Source organism: Dendrobates tinctorius, unplaced genomic scaffold, assembly GCF_039654945.1.
Source record: "Dendrobates tinctorius isolate UK_male_01 unplaced genomic scaffold, ASM3965494v1 ptg000097l, whole genome shotgun sequence".
In the NCBI taxonomy this organism is placed as follows: Eukaryota; Metazoa; Chordata; class Amphibia; order Anura; family Dendrobatidae; genus Dendrobates; species Dendrobates tinctorius.
The window spans coordinates 17,686,375-17,706,051 of NW_027361765.1; the positions used below are offsets into that span (position 1 = coordinate 17,686,375).

Below are 19,677 nucleotides of genomic sequence, written 5' to 3' on the forward strand. Positions count from 1 at the left end.
CACTGAAACTCTATGGGTCAGTGCGCTGTCCAAGGAAGAAACGGACGGAACACAGATGAGTCAAACGCATGTGTGAATGCAGCCTTAAAGGGGATCTGTCAGCCCAAACTAACAGTGTAAGCTAAGCACATAGCCGTGTAATGGATATACTGTAGCCCCTATACAAATCATACTTTAGTATTTTAATTGCTTCCTCCTTTCGGCAGACACTGAAGTTGAATCAAAGATGAAATTAGGGTTCTCTGCGCACCAGTAGGGTGTGTGAGCACAGCATCTTTTTTTCAGGTGGGTCTGCCCCGAAACCTGCTTAAAAACACACCCTGAAAAAGCTGAGCGCCTATTTGTATGTAGTATGACGTGCTGTACTTATGATCATGTGGGGAAGGTGACTTGACGGACAGACTTGACTGGAAGTAGGAGGGGACGGTTTGTGCACTATAGACGGAGATTGGCCATGACAGAAGAGTAACAGCTGGGAAAGATAGAAAAGGGAGTGCAGTACCTAGAATTGATCACAAGATGGCAGGGGGGAGTGTAGTATAGGACTTGACATCAGCTTAGGGCTTAGGCCTGTTTCACACTTACTTTTTCCCCGGCGTTGGCAGCCGCTAAAATGGCAGATAACGGATCCGTGGGCGATGAAACACCAACGGGAGCCACCGGACCGTTGGTGCGCCAGGATCTGCCGATCTCGGAATTTTAAAGGAACCGCGGCTGAAAAGAAAAAATGACTACCGGCGATGTAGCGGGCAGAGGAGGCGAGATCTCGGGCGATGTCGCGGTGAGTGGAGGCGAGATCTCGGGCGATGTCGCGGTGAGTGGAGGCGAGAGAGAGATTGGATTTAGGGTTAAACATGTTGGAAAAGAGGAAAATACGGATCCGGACAACAAAAAAAGTTGCATTGTCCGTTCGGTGATCTTAGCGGACGCCAAAATTTTGGCGGATCCGCAGAAATACGGATGCAACGAACGATCCTCAGTCAAAATCCGCCGATAATGAAAGTCAATGAGGAAAAGATTTTGACTGATGGTGACAAACGGATGTGTGAAACAGGCCTTAGGCTTGTTTCACACATCAGTTTTTAAGGTCAGTCGAAATCCGCCAAAATAGCGGAAAACGGATCCGCAGGCGGACTGACGGCAACGGGTGTCACCGGAGTGGCGGATGGACGGATCCGGCAAAGGTTAGAATTTAAAGGAACCCGCTTCCGATTGCAGAGATGGGCGCGAGAAGAGATCGGCGCGATCTCGCGGCATTGCAGAGATGGCCGCGAGAAGAGATCCGCGATCTCGCAGCATTGCAGAGATGGCCGCGATAAGAGATCCGCGATCTCGCGGCATTGCAGAGATGGCCGCGAGAAGAGATCTGCGCCCTCTCGCGGCATTGCAGAGATGGCCTCGAGAAGATATCGGCGCGATCTCGCATGGTCTCGCGGCACAGCAGAGGTGTCCGAGAGAAGATATTGGCGCGGAGAGAGATTTTAGTGGCTCCCGGGATGGTAGTCAAGGGTTAAATTACCTTCCGGAGTGAAAATAGCGGACCGTCACTGCAAAAAAAAACGTTGCAGGGTCCGTCTCATCTGCCCAGGAGCCGCTAAAATAATGTAAGTCTATGGGTGTAAAAAACAGATCCGCCCCTGTTTTGGTGGATCCGTTTTTTACAAAAACTTGGCGGATCTTGACTGATGGGAAAAAACTGATGTGTGAAACAGGCCTTAGGAAACCGCTTAGTCATGGGGGGCGGGGCAATAGGAACCCAGGAGGGAAATTCCCAGTGAAAGAGGGGATAAATAGGACAGGACTGGGTTCCAGGTTAGGTTATTCCCGGGAGGAGCTCAGGTGGAGAGACTCACTACAGAAGACTGACGATGGTGGAGAGCTCAACCAAGGAATTGACAGGAGGAGACAGTCGGCGGCGGGGGGGGGGGGGGGGGGGACCCTGACACGACGTACCGCAGGACAGACGAGGCCCTGGGGGTACCGATTGGACGACGACCTCGAGCAGGTGAAGCGCTGGCGGTAGATTGGTCTAGGACAGCCCCAGCGAAAGATCCGCGAGGAACGTCACCACGACTGAAGGAAAGGTGAAGGTACCCGGGTCTGGATACGGAGAGCTGTAAAGGTACTGCGGTGTGTGGCTACGGTTGTCAGGAGGACGGCCAATAAACTCGGACCTGTTGCAATTGGAATCTGCCTCCGTCTCATCTTTGCATCGTCTGGTCGCGGTAAGCAGTGGACCACCCCCCAATCCGGGCCCCTACCACATCACTCTTTTGAATGTCTTTTAACCATTTCAGGTTTCTAAGGATTACAAGTGGCTTACAGAAGTGTGCTGATCAGTCGTATGCTGTGTTCAGCTGTGAAGATGTTCTGTAGTTTACAGCACAAGTCAATGGGAAGGCTCAAACCACGCCCACATGTCTTTTTGATCGTTTAGCCAGCATTTTTGCTTTATAAACTACTTGTGGTTTCTTCATTGATGAATGGATTTGAAACAAACAAAATTTGGAAAATGCCATTAGAAAGACAACAAATGTTCTAATAAACCATTAAAACCTATTTTTGGCTAAAAGTGATTGAAATAAGCACTAAAAATATGCTTCAGATATAAAAGTGGTGTAAATTACAAAAGAAATGTCTGCTAGGCCCTCAGTAGCGACACTGCAGCTGAAAGATGCCCCAAACTCATTGTAAGGTCCTTGCTAATTAGTGAATTTGGCGCGTCCTACGTCAAGGCTGGCATAAAAATTCTGGGAAAAAAAAAGAGAAACTCCTATCACAAGAAAAGTGGATTTCCCATAAAGATCAGTAGGAAGATTACTCGAAGATTATTTTAAGCAGTTTTTATATGGATTTCCTTCAGGGTATGTTAAGATTTTTTGGTGCACATTCGGCGTCAAAATCCACATAGAAAAACGGTTCTTTAAATCCATTTGCAACAAAGATACCTTCATTTGAATGGGAAAATGAATCTATAGTGCACATCATGTTTTTTTCATGGATTTTTAACTCCGAAACCCATCATGCAGTGTAGATGAGCGATTTTTATTCGTTTTTTTTTAATCCTTCAGGAACGATATCAGTGCGTGAAAACAAATCACAGCATGCAATGATGCATTCCGTGTGTTGGATGAAACTCTTAGGTTACATGCACACGCTGCGGAATGCTCTGCGGATTTGGCCGCGCGGATCTTGTAAAATCCGCAGGTAAATCTGCAGGTCAAAAGACCTGCGGATTATCCTGCGGTTTTGCCCTGCGGTTTTTCATCTCCACAATGGAGGAGATGGCAAACCGCAGCGGAATCCGCAGAAAGAATTGACATGTGAATTCTTTCTGCGGTTTTGAAACCGCAGCAAATCCGCGCGGAAAATTCTGCACCGTCTGCACATCGTGTTTTTTTTTTCCTTAGGATATTATGCTACTGTATACCGCAGCAAAAACTGCTGCGGATCCGCAGCGGCCGAATCCGCAGAAGAATCCGCAGCGTGTGCACACAGCCTAAAAGTCATTGGGTACATAAAGAAAAAAAATCGGATCTGAATTTTATAGATATATTACAATTCTATAACATAGGAAACGATAATTAGCCCTGTACATTTTTAATAATGTCTTATGCATAAAAGCAGATTGAATACAGATTACAAATGAGAAAAAAAATCATACTTTTCTGAAACAGATTATTTTTTTTGTCATATGGTAGTGTGAAGTTTGCACCACAATTTTCTTCATCTTTAGGCTTTCTCATCCCCTAAGGCTGTGTGCACACGCTGCGGATTATGTGCGGATTCATCCGCGCGGATTTTGTTAAATCCGCAGGTGAAACCGCAGGTCAAAAGACCTGTGGTTTTACCTGCGGATTGCTCTGCGGTTTTGCCCTGCGGGTTTTCATCTCCTCAATAGAGGAGATGGCAAACCGCAGGAGAATCCACAGAAAGAATTGACATGTCAATTCTTTCTGCGGATTGAAATCCGCAGATAATCCGCGCGGAAAATTCCGCACCGTCTGCACTGCGGTTTTTGATTCCCATAGGGAATTATGGTACTGTACACCGCAGCAAAAACTGCTGCGGGTCCGCAGCGGCCAAAACCGCTGCGGAACCGCAGCAAAATCCGCAGCGTCTGCACACAGCCTAAAAGTACTTGTGGAAAAGAAGCAATCACCGGAGTGTAAAGTGGCCGAAGGCAATAGCCGTGGACCGGCTGCTGTTCCATAACACCCTAGCACCCTGCACAAAAATCGTGTTCCAGTCGCAGTGTGCGGTCAGGTGTGGGCTGCATCATACTCACTTGTAGGTCACAGGCCTTCGCTCTCTCCAGGCCTCCATCTTCCGATGCCAACGCACATAAACCAGGGGACACCTAGTTCGTCTTAACAAACAAAACTTTACTGTACAGTTCATGCGACTGTAAGACGCAGTACTGGGCACAACACTTCTTGGTTCTTGTTTCCTTAATACAGTACGTTTCCAGCATTGCTATCCGTTCCTCCTGGACTATCCCTTTGATTACTGGCTCTGTCATCCCAGGGAATTCCTGTCCAGTCCCGGAGTGCACCCGAGATCGCTACTTTCCCTTCACACATTTCCACGTTCATCATCCCCTGTATGCCAGAGAATAAGGCACTCTCCATAGTACCAGTATCGAGCCTCGAGTTCCAGACATTGCAGGAATGTCCGCAAGGGATTTCAGTAAGGCCTCCCACTGCCCTCATCGATAGGTTCTTGCTGGCACTGTTGATGAGGGCACTTGAACTTGACCTTTTTTGCTGTACTTCCCTATCTGAACAATAACAGGATGTAGTCCCTTTTTATTGGAGTGTGTCCTTCCCAGTATGGGCTAGTCTCAAACGTTATCTGTGTATTATACACCATGGATAATTCCTACTGCAAACTCTATACATTAAATATATTTATATGTCCTAAATCCTACATTGCACACTAAACACATTAGTTATGCATTATACTTTACCATATGTATAAAAGACACAGAACATTGTTCACACTATATTAGAACGCGATTGGTTACTTCAGGGGCAGGAGCACAATATTACAGTTCACCACTATTGCAGGAGCACAATGTGGTAACACAACAGCAGAAATACATCAGATTTAAAAAAAAAAAAAAAAAAAAAAAATGGCAAATTGTCGAAAAAACCCCCACAAACTATGGAACAACCCCCCCCACAACAAATAGCTTTAGTGTATATATAAGTATATATCACAAGGTGTAACTGTAGCAGTAGAGTAATATAATAATAATAATCTTTATTTTATATAGCGCTAACATATTCCGCAGCGCTTTACAGTTTGCACACGTTATCATCGCTGTCCCTGATGGGGCTCACAATCTAAATTCCCTATAAGTATGTCTTTGGAATGTGGGAGGAAACCCACACAAACACGGGGAGAACATACAGACTCCTTGCAGATGTTGTCCTTGTTGGGATTCAAACCCAGGACTGCAGTGCTATCCACTGAGCCACCGTGCTGCCCATAGAGAAATAGTATCACTTGTGTGACGGATCGCACAGAGGGAAGGGAGTGTCAACTTCGCTCACCCTAGGGGAAGGGGAGAAAAGGACCCAACAGGGATGGGCTCTCTAGCGCCACCACTTGCCCCAGGTCTGTCGGGGATCTGCACCGAGGGCAAATAGTCACCAGAAATGCTTCCCTTATAGGTACAAGTTATTGAGGTGCTCCCAGTGAGGGAGGATATACATCACCAGTCCAGGCTGGGGATATATACAGTATATATACCTATACCTCCTGGCCATCACTGTCAGGGCTCCTCACTAACAACAGTACCGTATGCTGCCACCAGTTCCTCGTTTGACATGAGCCCCGTCGGACAACAGGCTTATGTTGCATTTTGTTGCGGTCGGCTCAGCGTCAAACCGGCGCATGCGGAAGCATCCGCATACATTCGCATGGCCTGCGTACCCAATGTTAAAGATAGGTACATAGTACGCATGCCAACGTAGGCGGAGCTGAATGGAAGAGGTGCGGCAGTGGGTGGGGTTAACAGAGGAACTACGCAGCCCTCCGCAGCTCTGCCCAATGCAAATGTGAACCTAGCCTAAAGCATGAACATTTTACTTTTTTCACAAAAAAATTACTTTGAAACCAATATTTTATTTTCACAAGAGTATGAGGAGAAAATGGACCACACAATTTGTTGTGCAATTTCTCCTGAGTACGCATGGCAGGGCTCAGAAGGGAGGGAGCACCGTTTGACTTTTTGAACGCAAAATTGGCTGGAATCAATGGTGTTGCGTTTGGAGACCCCTTGATGTACCTAAACAGTGGAAACCCCCAATTCTAACTCCAACCCTAACCCCAACACACCTCTAACCTTAATCCCAACCCTATCCATAATCCCAACCCTAACTTTAGCTGCGATTGCAACACTGGGGTTGGTAAAAAATGACTCGAATCATGTTCTCTGGGGTATCAGCTACCCCTGTATAACAGCGTTTCCAATCTCCAGCCCTGCCGGCTCCCAACAGACCATGATGTCAGGATTCCCTTATTATTGTACAGGTGGGATAACCGGTGGCAATTTCTGCTGTCTTGATGATAATTCAATCACCTGTGCAAACTAAGGAAACATGGAAATCTTGATCTGTTGGGGGGGACACTGTGGTATATGAATGTTGTGGAAAAAATGCACAATCCAGTAAGTCCACACATCAGGGAATTGGCGAGGACTGGTACAGATTGTGGGTGTAAGTAATACAAGGGTATGTTCCGTGTAGGGCTGGAGTCACACACGACGTATAAAAAAAAAAGGAATCGCACAAATGTTTCATGAACAGTGATCCGTATGTCATCTGATTGTAATGCAAGGATGCAATTTTCTCACATCTAAGCATCCATGTGACATCCGTATGGCATCCGTATGGCTTGTAAAATGGACATATAATGGAGCCCAGTGGCAGGTTGAAACACAAACAAAAGAATAGATATATACATAAAATATATATATATATATATATTATATACGTCATTGAAGTGTGTGTGTGTATGTATATATATATATATATATATATATATATATAAAAATAGGCAGCACTCAAATTAAATGTGAAAAAAAGTGGATACTTTACTGATCCTCAAGTGGCAACGTTTCAACGGTGACCCGTCTTTATATATAAACATCTATGTCATAGATTTCTAGATAGTACCCTAGCCGCTAAATTAATTGCCAGTGAACCATTTCATTTAGATTTTATATGTCTTTGACTAATAATTAGACTAGTGTATGTGTGTAAAATTTTTGACATGTAGGTGTTAAATTAACAGGTAAAGTCGTTGAAAAAAATTGTGTGGGCTCCCGCGGTATTTTCTCCGCCAGAGAGGGCAGATATTAATAGCATAGGAAGGGACCATGGTTATTGCCCCCCCCCCCGGCTACAAACATCTGCCCCCAGCCACCCTGCTGACGTCAGCGGTAATCAGTGAGGCTGCGGCGGAGTCCCTGGCTGACCTGAGGTGAAACTGTTCAGAAACTTTCCCACGCTAATCAGTTCATCTCCGGTCAGCCGGGGCGCCTGCGCAGACATGATTTCATTGATTCTGCAGTGGTTTACAGCCGGGCCAGTAGCATTAGCACCGGTCCTGTTTGTAAACTAGTTAACCCCTTGTGATGGATTGCAGCGGGGGACCTGACTGAACTGCGGAGAGGTATGGATATTGTTGATTTTTTATTTTTTTTTTTGTTACAGGAGAACAAGGGATTCTGATGGATTGGCAGCATAATAAATTTGTTCAAAAACTTTGTGTAATTATTTCATTAAAATAATTTTTAATTAATGTGTCTTTTTTAACCCTTTACCACTATAGGATTAATAATGGACACCTCTCCATTATTAACCCGGTTTAATGTCACTGTTCGATAGCAAGGTGACATTAACCCCTTATTAACCCATGAGCCACCGCTAAAGGCAATGGGAATAGAGAGGCTAAGTGCGAGGAAAGGCGCCTTTTCTGGGGTGGCCTGGGGCAGATATTTTAGCCAGGGGGGGGGGGGGGGGGTCAATATCCATGGTTCCTTCGTAGGATACTAATATCTGTCCTCATTCACTGTCTTTCCCTCTCTGGTAGAGAAAATTGCGCGGGAGCCTACGCAATTTTTTTCTGTGATCATAGCCTTAAATGTAACCCCTAGAGTTCCAAATTTTTCCTAACACAAACTAATACATTTATTAAACACTGACATTTATAAATCGTTTTGATATGACAGTTTACTGTATGTAAACCATGTGTCATATCATGTCGTGTACTGTAATGATTTTACAGAAGCTGGCAATTGATTTAGCGGCTATCATGCTATGTAGAACTCTACGAACTATAAATAAATATATATGTCACAAAACTCAAAATAAAAAGCGGACGGCACCGCTGTTGCCGTGTGACTTCAAATGATGTGCGGCATACAGAAGCCCAGCAGCTGGGAATCTCGGGTGCCAGACCTGGAAACAGTCAATCCTGGGAATCCATGCAAAGAGAAAAGGTCGCACTCATCGAGATGGAAGTTTCACTGATTTTCACGGGACCCGTTGAAGCACTCGAGCAGCGCGAAACGGCCGTTGTCAGCCTTTCTTGCACTTCTTATGTCACTCCCCCAACTTGACATGTTTATGATATGTCAATAAATCAGTGAAACTTCCATCTCGATGAGTGCGACCTTTTCTCTTTGCATGGATAAATATATATGTGTGTGTGTGTGTATGTATGTGTGTGTATATATATATATATATATATATATATATATATATATATATATATATATGCCCTAAGCAGCTTCCGGTTGTAACAACTTCCGTCCAGTTGTAACCGGTGACGTCACAGCACACCTCTTTCCATGTTAACCCTCAACACACACACTCCTCTCACCTTTCACCATCTCCACTCACGTCCACTCACTCTTTCACTCCACATACGACCCTTTCTCTCACTCCGTCTCTCATACTCACGCCGTCATCGCCGCTGATCCACGATCCCCGACATCATCTTCCACCGGCGCCATCCTGGATCCAGATGTCCTCCACGCTGGCGACGCCATTTTGGATCGGCGAAATCCCGCGATAGTCAAGATGGCGTCGCCGCAAGAACATGTCGCCGACGTGGAGGACGTCGGGATCCAAAATGGCGTCGGCGAAATCTCGCGAGATTTCGTCGACGCCATTTTGGATCCCGACGGCATCCACGCCGGCGACATGTTCCTGCGGCGACGCCATTTTGGATCGGCGAAATCCCGCGATAGTCAAGATGGCGTCGCCGCAAGAACATGTCGCCGGCGAGGACGACTTCGGGATCCAAAATGGCGTCGGTGAAAACTCGCGAGATTTCGCCGACGCCATTTTGGATCCCGACGTCGTCCACGCCGGCGACATGTTCTTCCGGCGACGCCATCTTGAGTATCGCGGGGTTTCATGATACTCAAGATGGCGTCGCCGCAAGAACATGTCGCCGGCGTGGACAACGTCTGGATCCAGGATGGTGCCGGCAGAAGATGATGTCGGGGATCGTGGAGCAGCGGCGATGAGGGCGTGAGTATGAGAGACGGAGTGAGAGGAGGGGTCGTATGTGGAGTGAAAGTGAGTGGAGATGGTGAAAGGTGAGAGGGTTAACATGGCAAGAGGTGTGATGCTATCGCATCCTCCCGATGCGATAGCATCGGGCCATAATCTAGTATATATATATATATATATATATATATATATATATATATATAAACCAGTCAGTCTGATTTTACATTCCACTGCACTAAATTGCCGGCTTTTCTGAAAGACACCGGTCCGTATTTCTTGCAAGTCACACGTATGGTCCATGTGTAATCCGTAGTTTTCTTGCCCCCATAGACTTGCATTGGCGTATTATGGGCGTAATACGGTGACAATCGCAGCATGCTGCATTTCCTCCGCACAAATAATACAGGCGAGAAAAAACGGATGATGGGAGCTGCCCCATAGATTAACATTGGTCCGAGTGCTATGTGATTTTTTTTTCTTGTATAGCGCTCGTCCGTATTTCTCACTAGTGTGATGCCGGCCCAGGCCCGGATTGATAATCTGGCGAACCGGGCAGATTCCCAGTGGGCTGGCGGCTCTGAACTACAAAATGGGCTGCTGGCCCTTTAAAACTTCTGACTAGGCTCTGTGTGCGCTTGCGCTCCTGTTGGTGCACGCACTGATAAGGGCCGCAGCGGCCTGCCTCAGTGTGTGAGCGTGGCCCTCTTCAGCGCGTGCACACAGGGCCCAGGTCAGAAACGCACAGGATGCCTCTCTGCTCTCCTCCAGAGCTGTTGTCCTCCTGTGCAGCTCGCTCTGAGGGAGAGAGCCAGTGCAGCAATCACGATGAAACCTCAGCATAGGTGGCTGCTCCCAGGAAGAGAGAAGCTCCTGTCAGCAGGTGTATCCCGGTAGAGAGGAGAGACCGGGGGATGAGCTGGACAGAGCTGCAGGTGGAGATCAGCCTCCCCTCCACCACAGAGGAGAGCGTGAGGCTGTATGTATCTATGTGTGATACGGGTGAGCGTGAGCTGTGTGATGTGTGTGACATACGTGCGTGAGCTGTGTGTGAGCTACTTGTCTGTGAGCTGTGTGATACATGCATGTTATGAATGGGTCACCGATTAGAAAAAAAGCAACACACGCTAAGGCTGGTTTCACATTAGCGCATTTTATGCGCACGCACGGCCGGGGGTAGCTCCGCCCCCGATCCGGCTCTCTGCCCGGCGTGCCCGCCCCTTGCCTGTAGCGCCGCCTCCTATCGGACGGCGGGGCCTGCGATCGGCGCACCCTATCTTTAGCATAGGGTGCGCCGATCGTGCGCAGGCCGTGCGCTAGTTGCGCTTTGACCTGCGCTGCGCACTTATGACGGTGCGCCGTGCGCGCCAAAATCCGAAAAGTTCGATTTTGGCGCGCACGGCGCACCGTCAAAAGTGCGCAGCGCAGGTCAAAGCGCAACTAGCGCACGGCCTGCGCACGATCGGCGCACCCTATGCTAAAGATAGGGTGCGCCGATCGCAGGCGCCGCTGTCCGCTAGGAGGCGGCGCTACAAGGAAGGGGCGGGCACGCCGGGCAGAGAGCCGGCTCGGGGGCGGAGCTACCCCCGGCCGTGCGCGCGCTGAAAATGCGCTAATGTGAAACCAGCCTAAGTCTCAGAAAACCAGAGAGGTTGGTAACTATGCAGATTGCAGACCCCTGATCTTACCACACAACTAGCAGCAGTCGTGAAACGCCGGACCGGTTTTTCACATTGCGCATGCCCGATCAATTCTTTCTGCGGAATCCGCTGTGGTTTGCCATCTCCTCCATTGTGGAGACGCTGTGGTTTGCCATCTCCTCCATTGTGGAGATGAAAAACCGCAGAGCAATCCGCAGGTAAACCCGAAGCTCTTTTGACCTGCGGTTTCACCTGCGGAGTCTACAAAATCCGGGAGGCCAGACCCGCACCCCATTCCGCAGCGTGTGCACGTAGCCTTAGAGAGCTGTGGATGTGCCCGGCTGTGCGCGTCTTCCACAGGAACCTGCAGCGGCTGCACCACTGACAGCAGGCGTGGACTCGTCATCATCTCTTGGCAACCTGTAGCCAGGACTGTTTCCAGGACGCCTGCACAGCCCTCCATTAGGTGAGGACAGGACCGTCAGTCACGGCTCCCCTCACTATTCCCTGTACAGTGTATCCGCACACGAGTTCACACTTCTGCACGCTACAGTAACACCACTAACACGCATGCGCACACATCTCTCGGTACAGTCGCTTTGTAGCGACGCGTAGTTGCCATGGCGACCGGCAAGCGGCCGACTCATTGGTTTTCTGTGTGTAGGGGAACTGGGGGCCGGCGGTCTCTATGGTAACAAATAGCGCCGCCACCTGACAGATGTGGGAGAGACCATCTTCGTATTGTCAGTCATCAGTACAGCGGAGGCAGTGATTGCATGCCATTGTATCCGGCCGTGCACTGGCGGGGATAGGACAACGACATGCTGCCCAGCAAGTACCGGGGGCGGGTGGTGTCCAATGTGAGTACTGATCCCTGGGGGGCACCGAGTCACTAGTGGATCTGTGCAAGCAGTGGGCAGAGCTGTGGAGAAAGCTGTGGATGTGCCATGTGGTGGGGGACTGCTCTGTATGGTGGGGGCCTCGCTGGATGGTGGGGGGCCGCTCTGTATGGTGGGGGCCTCGCTGGATGGTGGGGGGCCGCTCTGTATGGTGGGGGGCCGCTCTGTATGGTGGGGGGCCTCGCTGGATGGTGGGGGGCTGCTCTGTATGATAGTGGGGCCGCTCTGTATGGTGGGGGCCTCGCTGGATGGTGGGGGGCCGCTCTGTATGGTGGGGGCCTCGCTGGATGGTGGGGGGGCCGCTCTGTATGGTGGGGGGCCGCTCTGTATGGTGGGGGGCCGCTCTGTATGGTGGGGGGCCTCGCTGGATGGTGGGGGGCTGCTCTGTATGATAGTGGGGCCGCTCTGTATGGTGGGGGCCTCGCTGGATGGTGGGGGGCCGCTCTGTATGGTGGGGGGCCGCTCTGTATGGTGGGGGGCCGCTCTGTATGGTGGGGGGCCGCTCTGTATGGTGGGGGGCCTCGCTGGATGGTGGGGGGCTGCTCTGTATGATAGTGGGGCCGCTCTGTATGGTGGGGGCCTCGCTGGATGGTGGGGGGCTGCTCTGTATGATAGGGGGCCACTCTGTATGGTGGGGGCCTCGCTGGATGGTGGGGGGGCCTCGCTGTATGGTGGGGGGCCGCTCTGTATGGTGGGGGGCCTCGCTGGATGGTGGGGGGCCGCTCTGTATAATATGGGGCCTCGCTGGATGGTGGCGGGCCGCTCTGTATGATAGGGGGCCTCGCTGTATGGTGGGGGGGCCTCGCTGTATGGTGGGGGGGCCGCTCTGTATGATAGGGGGCCTCGCTGGATGGTGGCGGGCCGCTCTGTATGGTAGGGGGCCGCTCTGTATGGTGGGGGGCCGCTCTGTATGATAGGGGGCCTCGCTGTATGGTGGGGGGCTGCTCTGTATAATAGGGGGCCGCTCTGTATGGTGGGGGGCCGCTTTGTATGCTAGGGGGCCTCGCTGGATGGTGGGGGGCTGCGCTGTATGGCGGGGGTCGCTCTGTATGATAGGTGGCCTCGCTGTATGGTGGCGGGCCGCTCTGTATGGAGGGGGGCTGGGCTGTATGGTGGCGGGCCGCTCTGTATGGAGGGGGGCTGGGCTGTATGGTGGCGGGCCGCTGTGTATAATGGGGGGCCGCGCTGTATGGTGGGGTGCTGCGCTTAGGTATATGGTGCCACACTGGGCAGTTATGGTGGACTGGTAGTGTATGCTATGGCGGAGTGTGTGATATATGGTAGAGGCTATGATATATTATATGGCGCAGTGTATGATATATGGTGGAGGCTATGATATTATATGGCTGAGGGTATGATGTACAATTATTATGTGGTGGAGGGTATGATGTATAATTATTACATGGCAGAGTGTATGATGTATAATTATCATATGGTGGAGTGTATGATGTATTGTATGGCAGAGGGTTTCATGTATTATATGGCGGAGGGTATGATGTCTAATTATTATATGACGGAGGGTATGATGATCATGTATTATTATATGGCATAGGGTATGATGAATAGTTATATGGTGGAGGGTATGATGCATAATTATTATTACATGTTGGAGGATATGATGTATAGTTATATGGTGGAGTGTATGATGTATTATATGGCAGAGGGTGTGATTTATTATATGGCTGAGGGTATGATGTATATTTGGTGGAGGGTATGATATATAGCAGAGGGAATGATGTCTTTCCTGTGGGTGGGTGCACATATGGTATATGGCGGAGGGTATGATGTACAATTATGTGGTGGAGGTTATGATATATGATGGAGGGTATGGTGTAGAATTATACGGCGGCGTGTATGATTTATTTATTGTGTGGTGGAGGGTATGATATATTACGTGGCGGAGGGTAAGATGTATAATTATTATATGGTGGAGGGTATGATATATTATGTGGCGGAGGGTGTGATGTATAATTATTATATGGTGGAGGGTATGATATATTATGTGGCGGAGGTGATGTATAATTATTATATGGCGGAGGGTATGATGTATAATTATTATGATATAGTGGAGTGTATGATATATTATGATATGGCAGATGGTATGATGTATTGTTATATGGTGGAGGGTATGCTGTACAATTATATGGCGGAGGGTATGATATATTATATGGTGATGGGTATGATGTATAATTATATGGTAGCGGGTATGATAAATTATGATATGGCAGAGTGTATAATTTATTATTGTTATTTGGTGAAGGGTATGATATGTTGTTTGGTGTAGGGTATGATATATTATGATATGGCGGAGGGTATGCTATATTATATCACGGGAGGGTATGATGTATTGTTATATGGTGATGGGTATGAAATATTGTTACGGTATATGGCGGCGGGTATGCTATATTATATGGTGGAGGGTATGATATGTTATTATATGGTGGAGGGTATAACTGGCAGCAGAACATTATCGGTGGTGGCAGACCTCTGCCACGTTGTATGGAGAGTTCTATGCAGCAGTCTGGCTGCGGTAGAGCAGTGTGTAGTCTATGGCAGTTGGTACAGGGTCCTTGTGAAATGGCAGAACACTGGCAGATGGATGATGTGCTGCCTTCTCTCCTCTGCTATCAGCGCCTGTGATCAGATCCTCACAGATGTCACATTATCTTATATAAATCCTTATTATAAGCCATAAATGTGTGCGATAAACCCTAATGCAGCACTACCAGGAAGTAGTGAGACCCCGTTTAGGAAATCTTTTGTGGCTCTTTGTGATGTCGTAATTTTTCGCATAAAAGGGCCAACTTTCAGCAGAGTTTGGTCAGTGTGTCTGTTTTTAACATCTGTGTCACATCCGTGATTTTCTCATATGAAACATGAAATAAATGACAAAGCTTCTCCTATCCATTACATTGTAAAAGACGGCCAGCACACGGGCGGCAGACTGTGCTATCGGGTAGTTTTTATAGACTTGTATTGGAGAGTTTGATACATGATTGATACATGATTTGGATGTAAAATGGACACCTCTATTATTATTTTTTTTGTTGTTGCCGACCACCCAGGCCACAAAAGACACAGACATGTGAACAGCCTCATAGATAAGAAATAATGGGTTCTAACCGTGAAAAAACCCAGCTAGCTGACACATGTGAAAGCAGACGTCCGTCCTGAGGACTTAGACCGGGCTCAAACTGTGCCAGTGGCTCCGTTCGGGCTCACGTCATTGACTATAATGATGCAGCCTGTGCTGTGATGTAGTCATTGTGTGACCTGTCAGGAGTCATATCTAACATATCTGTCTATTTGAGGCGGGCACCAAAACGTAGTCGACCACGTCTTGGTGTCCACAACAAATACATGACTGGCTGAAATGATATCCGACAGAGCACTGAGTAAGCCCCAGTGGGGCCACTTTCGGGGCACTGGTTCTGCTTCAGGAGCTTGAGCTGTGCTCTGTACATCTTTTTTTTTTCTAAAGAACTTTGTAAATTAGCCCTTTAATGGGTCACTGTGGCTTACACAGAAGGTTTCTAATGGTGGCATTAGAGACACCGTTTCTTCTGGAGAGCTAATTTTCAGGTCCGTGATTGGAGCTGCAGGCCTCAGCATGCTGCGGACTACGGAGGTCCATATTCGATCAGTGTGAATATTTTAAGGACAGCATCTCCAAAAGAAAATGTCTTTAAGGCCCTGTTCATTCTGCATATATGCAGTCCATCTCCATTCTCCCCAGAAAACGTTATTCAGGTGGACCCGTCTGAGCCATATACTTCAGCTAGTTTATATAGATGCCATCTGTGTTTTATTACAGTCATATCTGTCTTTCATCTCTGGTACCGAAAAGTAGCTGATGGCAGCATCCTATTCTCAGTGTGAGCAGGGCCTAAATGATCCCAGTTTAATTTACCTTTGTACGCATTACTACTATACTTCTTTTCCCTTCTGCAGGTCAATAACTGCGGCCTTCACTTGGTCTTACAAGCGTCCCCTGTAACAGATAAAACTAAACAGGTAAAACCAGCGAGTATGGCTGACGTACTTATTTCTCATTCGTCCATCTTTCTAATCGTAGTTATGTAAGTTTCCAAATGTACCGTAACAGCATCATGGCACACGTGAAATACGTGGTAGGGATCTGGAACGAGAATTGAGATTTCTCACTAATATTGAACTACACTGGGCCACATTGATTTTGCAGCTCTATATGCTCAGCTTCCAACACAGATCTCCGTTATATTATAAAGCACATCAGGTCCCACATCACAGATATTCTCGTACCCTGCATACTGAGTGTAACACGTAACTGAAGAAGGTCACAACCGAAACGTTTTTTCGTGTGCTACAATAAATTTGTTTTTTCACACATCTAAGGCTACTTTCAGACTAGCGTACTGAGGCGCAGCACAGGGCCGCCGCTAAGCCCCGGCCGCACCTCCTCCGGTCAGCTCCTCTTATGATAGCATGACGCTGCATGCGATCAGCGTACTCTATATTTAGCATTGGGTGCGCTGGTCGTGCGCTGGTATGATTTTGCCGGCGATTGCGCCCCTTTGGCGCTGCACCGAGCACACAAAAATGCAACAGAGTGCGTATTTGTGCGCTCGGCGCAGCCTCAAAGGGGCGCAAGCGCCAGCAAAATCATACCAGCGCATGGCCAGCGTACCCAACGCTAAATATAGGGTACGCTGATCGCTTGCAGCGTCATGCGGTCATAGGAGGAGCTGACCGGAGGAGGCGCGGACGGGGGCGGGGCTTAGTGGCAGCCCTGCGCCTCAGTACGCTAGTCTGAAAGTAGCCTAAGTTGAGTGCTATGTTTATACTTTATTTACATATGGTTTAGGAACCTAACCTTAGCACCACCCCATAGTTGTGCTCACGGTGTTTTTGTATAAGCATCATAACACATGGCATCACCGGCTCCACATTCAAACATAATCATGCAAAGCATCACCAGCTCAACATAGCAAACACAGAACTCCCAGAAATATCACTATAGAAAGCATCACCAACTCAACATGGCAAACCGAACTCCCAGATACATCACCAACTCAACATAGCAAACACCGAACTCCCAGAAACATCACTATAGAAAGCATCACCAACTCAACATAGCAACTACCGAACTCCCAGAAACATCACCATAGAAAGCATCATCACTGGCTACATATGGCAAAAACCAAATGCCCAGAACATCGCAATACAGAGTATCAACGACTCCACATGACAAACACTGAACTCTCAGAAACATCACAGCTCGAAGCATTACCAGCTCCACATGGCAAACACCGAACACTCAATCACCTCACAATACAGAGCATCACTGGCTCCACCATTGCAAACACCGACAGGGGACGGACGCAGAAGTCTGTGATCAAATCCCTGGCTGCGCATAGCAGTGATGTCATGTTCTGTCCATCGCTTGCACACTGAAGTTAGCTGATGACTTGTGCGCCGCCTACAGAAGAGGACACCCCACATTGTTGGAGCAGGGTAAGGTGAGTATAATCATTACACTGCATTGAGCAGGGGGTTGGACACTATGACCCCTGAGAACCCTTCTAACGCTAACATTCTATTTTATTTTTTTTTTAATTAACAGCGGCAGAATGAAGATACATACATACATACATACATACATACATACATACAGTGGGGAAATAACTATTTGATCCCTTGCTGATTTTGTAAGTTTGCCCACTGACAAAGACATAAACAATTTTAAGGGTAGGATAATTTTAACATTGAGAGACAGAATATCAAAAATAAAATCCAGAAAATCTCATTGTATAAACTTATTTGCATTTTGCAGTGAGAAGTAAGTATTTGATCCCCTACCAACCATTAAGAGTTCTGGCTCCTACATTAAAGAAAGCTGTCTTACATAGTCGCCTTTCAGACTCTAACCTCTACAACATGGGAAAGACCAAAGAGCTTTATAAGGATGTCAAGGAAAAAATCATAGACCTGCACAAAGCTGGAATGGGCTACAAAGCCATAAGTAAGACGCAGGGTGAGAAAGAGACAACTGTTGGTGCAATAGTAATAAAATTGAAGAAATACAAAATGACTGTCAATAGTCATCGATCTGGGGCACCATGCAAAATCTCACCTCCTGGGATATCCTTGATCATGAGGAAAGTGAGAGATCAGCATAAAAGTACACAGGGGGAACTTGTTAATGTTCTCAAGGCAGCTGGGACCACAGTCTCCAAGAAAACCATTGGTAACACATTACGCTGTAAAGGTTTAAAATCATGCAGTACCCGCATGGTCCCCCTGCTCAAGAAGGCACATGTGCAGGCCCATCTGAAGTTTGCCAATGAACACCTGGATGACTCTGTGAGTGATTGGGAGAAGGTGCTGTGGTCAGATGAGATAAAAATCGAGGTCTTTGGCATTAACACAACTCGCCGTGTTTGGAGGAAGAGAAATGCCTATGACCCAAAGAACACTATCCCCACTGTCAAGCATGGAGGAGGAAGCATTATGTTGTGGGGGTGTTTCTCTGGTTAGGGCACAGGACTACTACACCACATCAGTGGGAGAATAGATGAAGCCATGTACAGTAAAATCCTGAGTGACAACTTCCTTCCCTCTGCCAGGGCATTACAAATGGGTCACGGCTGGGTCTTCCAGCAAGACAGTGACCGAAAACATACAGCTAAGGCAACAAAGGAGTGGCTCAAAAAGAAGCACATTAAGGTCATGTAGTGGCCTAGCCAGTCTTCACACCTTAATCCCATAGAAAACTTATGGAGGGCGTTACCAAGCGACAGCCTCAAAATCTTAATGATTTATAGATGATCTGTAAAGAGGAGTGAACCAAAATTCCTCCTGACGTGCGCAAACCTAATCATCCAATACTGAAAAGCGTCTGACTGCTGTGCTTGCCAACAACGGTTTTGCCAGTGTGTTAAGGGTATTAAGTCTTGTTTGCCAGAAGGATCAAATACTTATTTCTCACTGTAAAATGCAAATTTATATAATGTGATTTTCTGGATTTTATTTTTGATATATCTCTCAATGTTAAATTAACATACCCTTAAAGTTATAGTCTGGTCATGTCTTTCAGTGGGCAAATGTACAAAATTAGCAAAGGATCAAATATAATATACTGTAGGGACTGTACTCACTCAGGTTCCATAGGAGGAAGACAGGAGGCACGTTCCTTTCAAAGTCCATATGGGTTTATTTGCTTCATAAACACAGAAGCACCAACAAAAAGGAAAACGGCCTTTAGAGCAGGCAAAACATGGCATCAGTGTCCATAGTTTAGTCCTCTAGCTCCTCTGAGAGCTATGTGAGAGTACCTGCTCTCCCAAGACACCAGCCACTGCTAACTCTTACATGGCCAGATCACATGACCCTGACCTCACACAGGTCCTGGCAGGATTCTGCTCCCTCAGGCCTGTGAGCACACAGGCTGGGGTAATGTCCAGCACTCAGACTCGGTCAGGAGCCACATACGCAGAAAGACTTTTCCCTCTCTGCACAAAGACCATGAGCCAAACAACAGCCTCCATTATGTAGGCTGTAACCACACCCACAGTTGAGGTATATAGGTAAGGCCTGTTTCACACTTCCGTTTTTGACGATCAGTCAAAA

At 47.7% G+C, this 19,677-nt stretch overlaps 1 protein-coding gene across 2 annotated transcripts in view; it reads left to right on the forward strand.

Annotated features, from left to right (window-relative positions):
- Window positions 1–11,865: 11,865 nt before the first annotated feature.
- The window catches only part of LRRC49 (leucine rich repeat containing 49), a 303,332-nt gene continuing 295,520 nt past the window's right edge, over window positions 11,866–19,677 (forward strand). The window contains exons 1-2 of one of the 2 annotated variants that reach the window (XM_073586941.1): window positions 11,866–12,030; window positions 16,021–16,083. In XM_073586941.1, the coding sequence (XP_073443042.1) occupies window positions 11,992–12,030; window positions 16,021–16,083 (102 nt within the window). In that variant the 5' untranslated portion in view covers window positions 11,866–11,991. The remainder of the gene's footprint in view (window positions 12,031–16,020; window positions 16,084–19,677) is intronic. The other variant, XM_073586940.1, reaches the window with a different exon arrangement.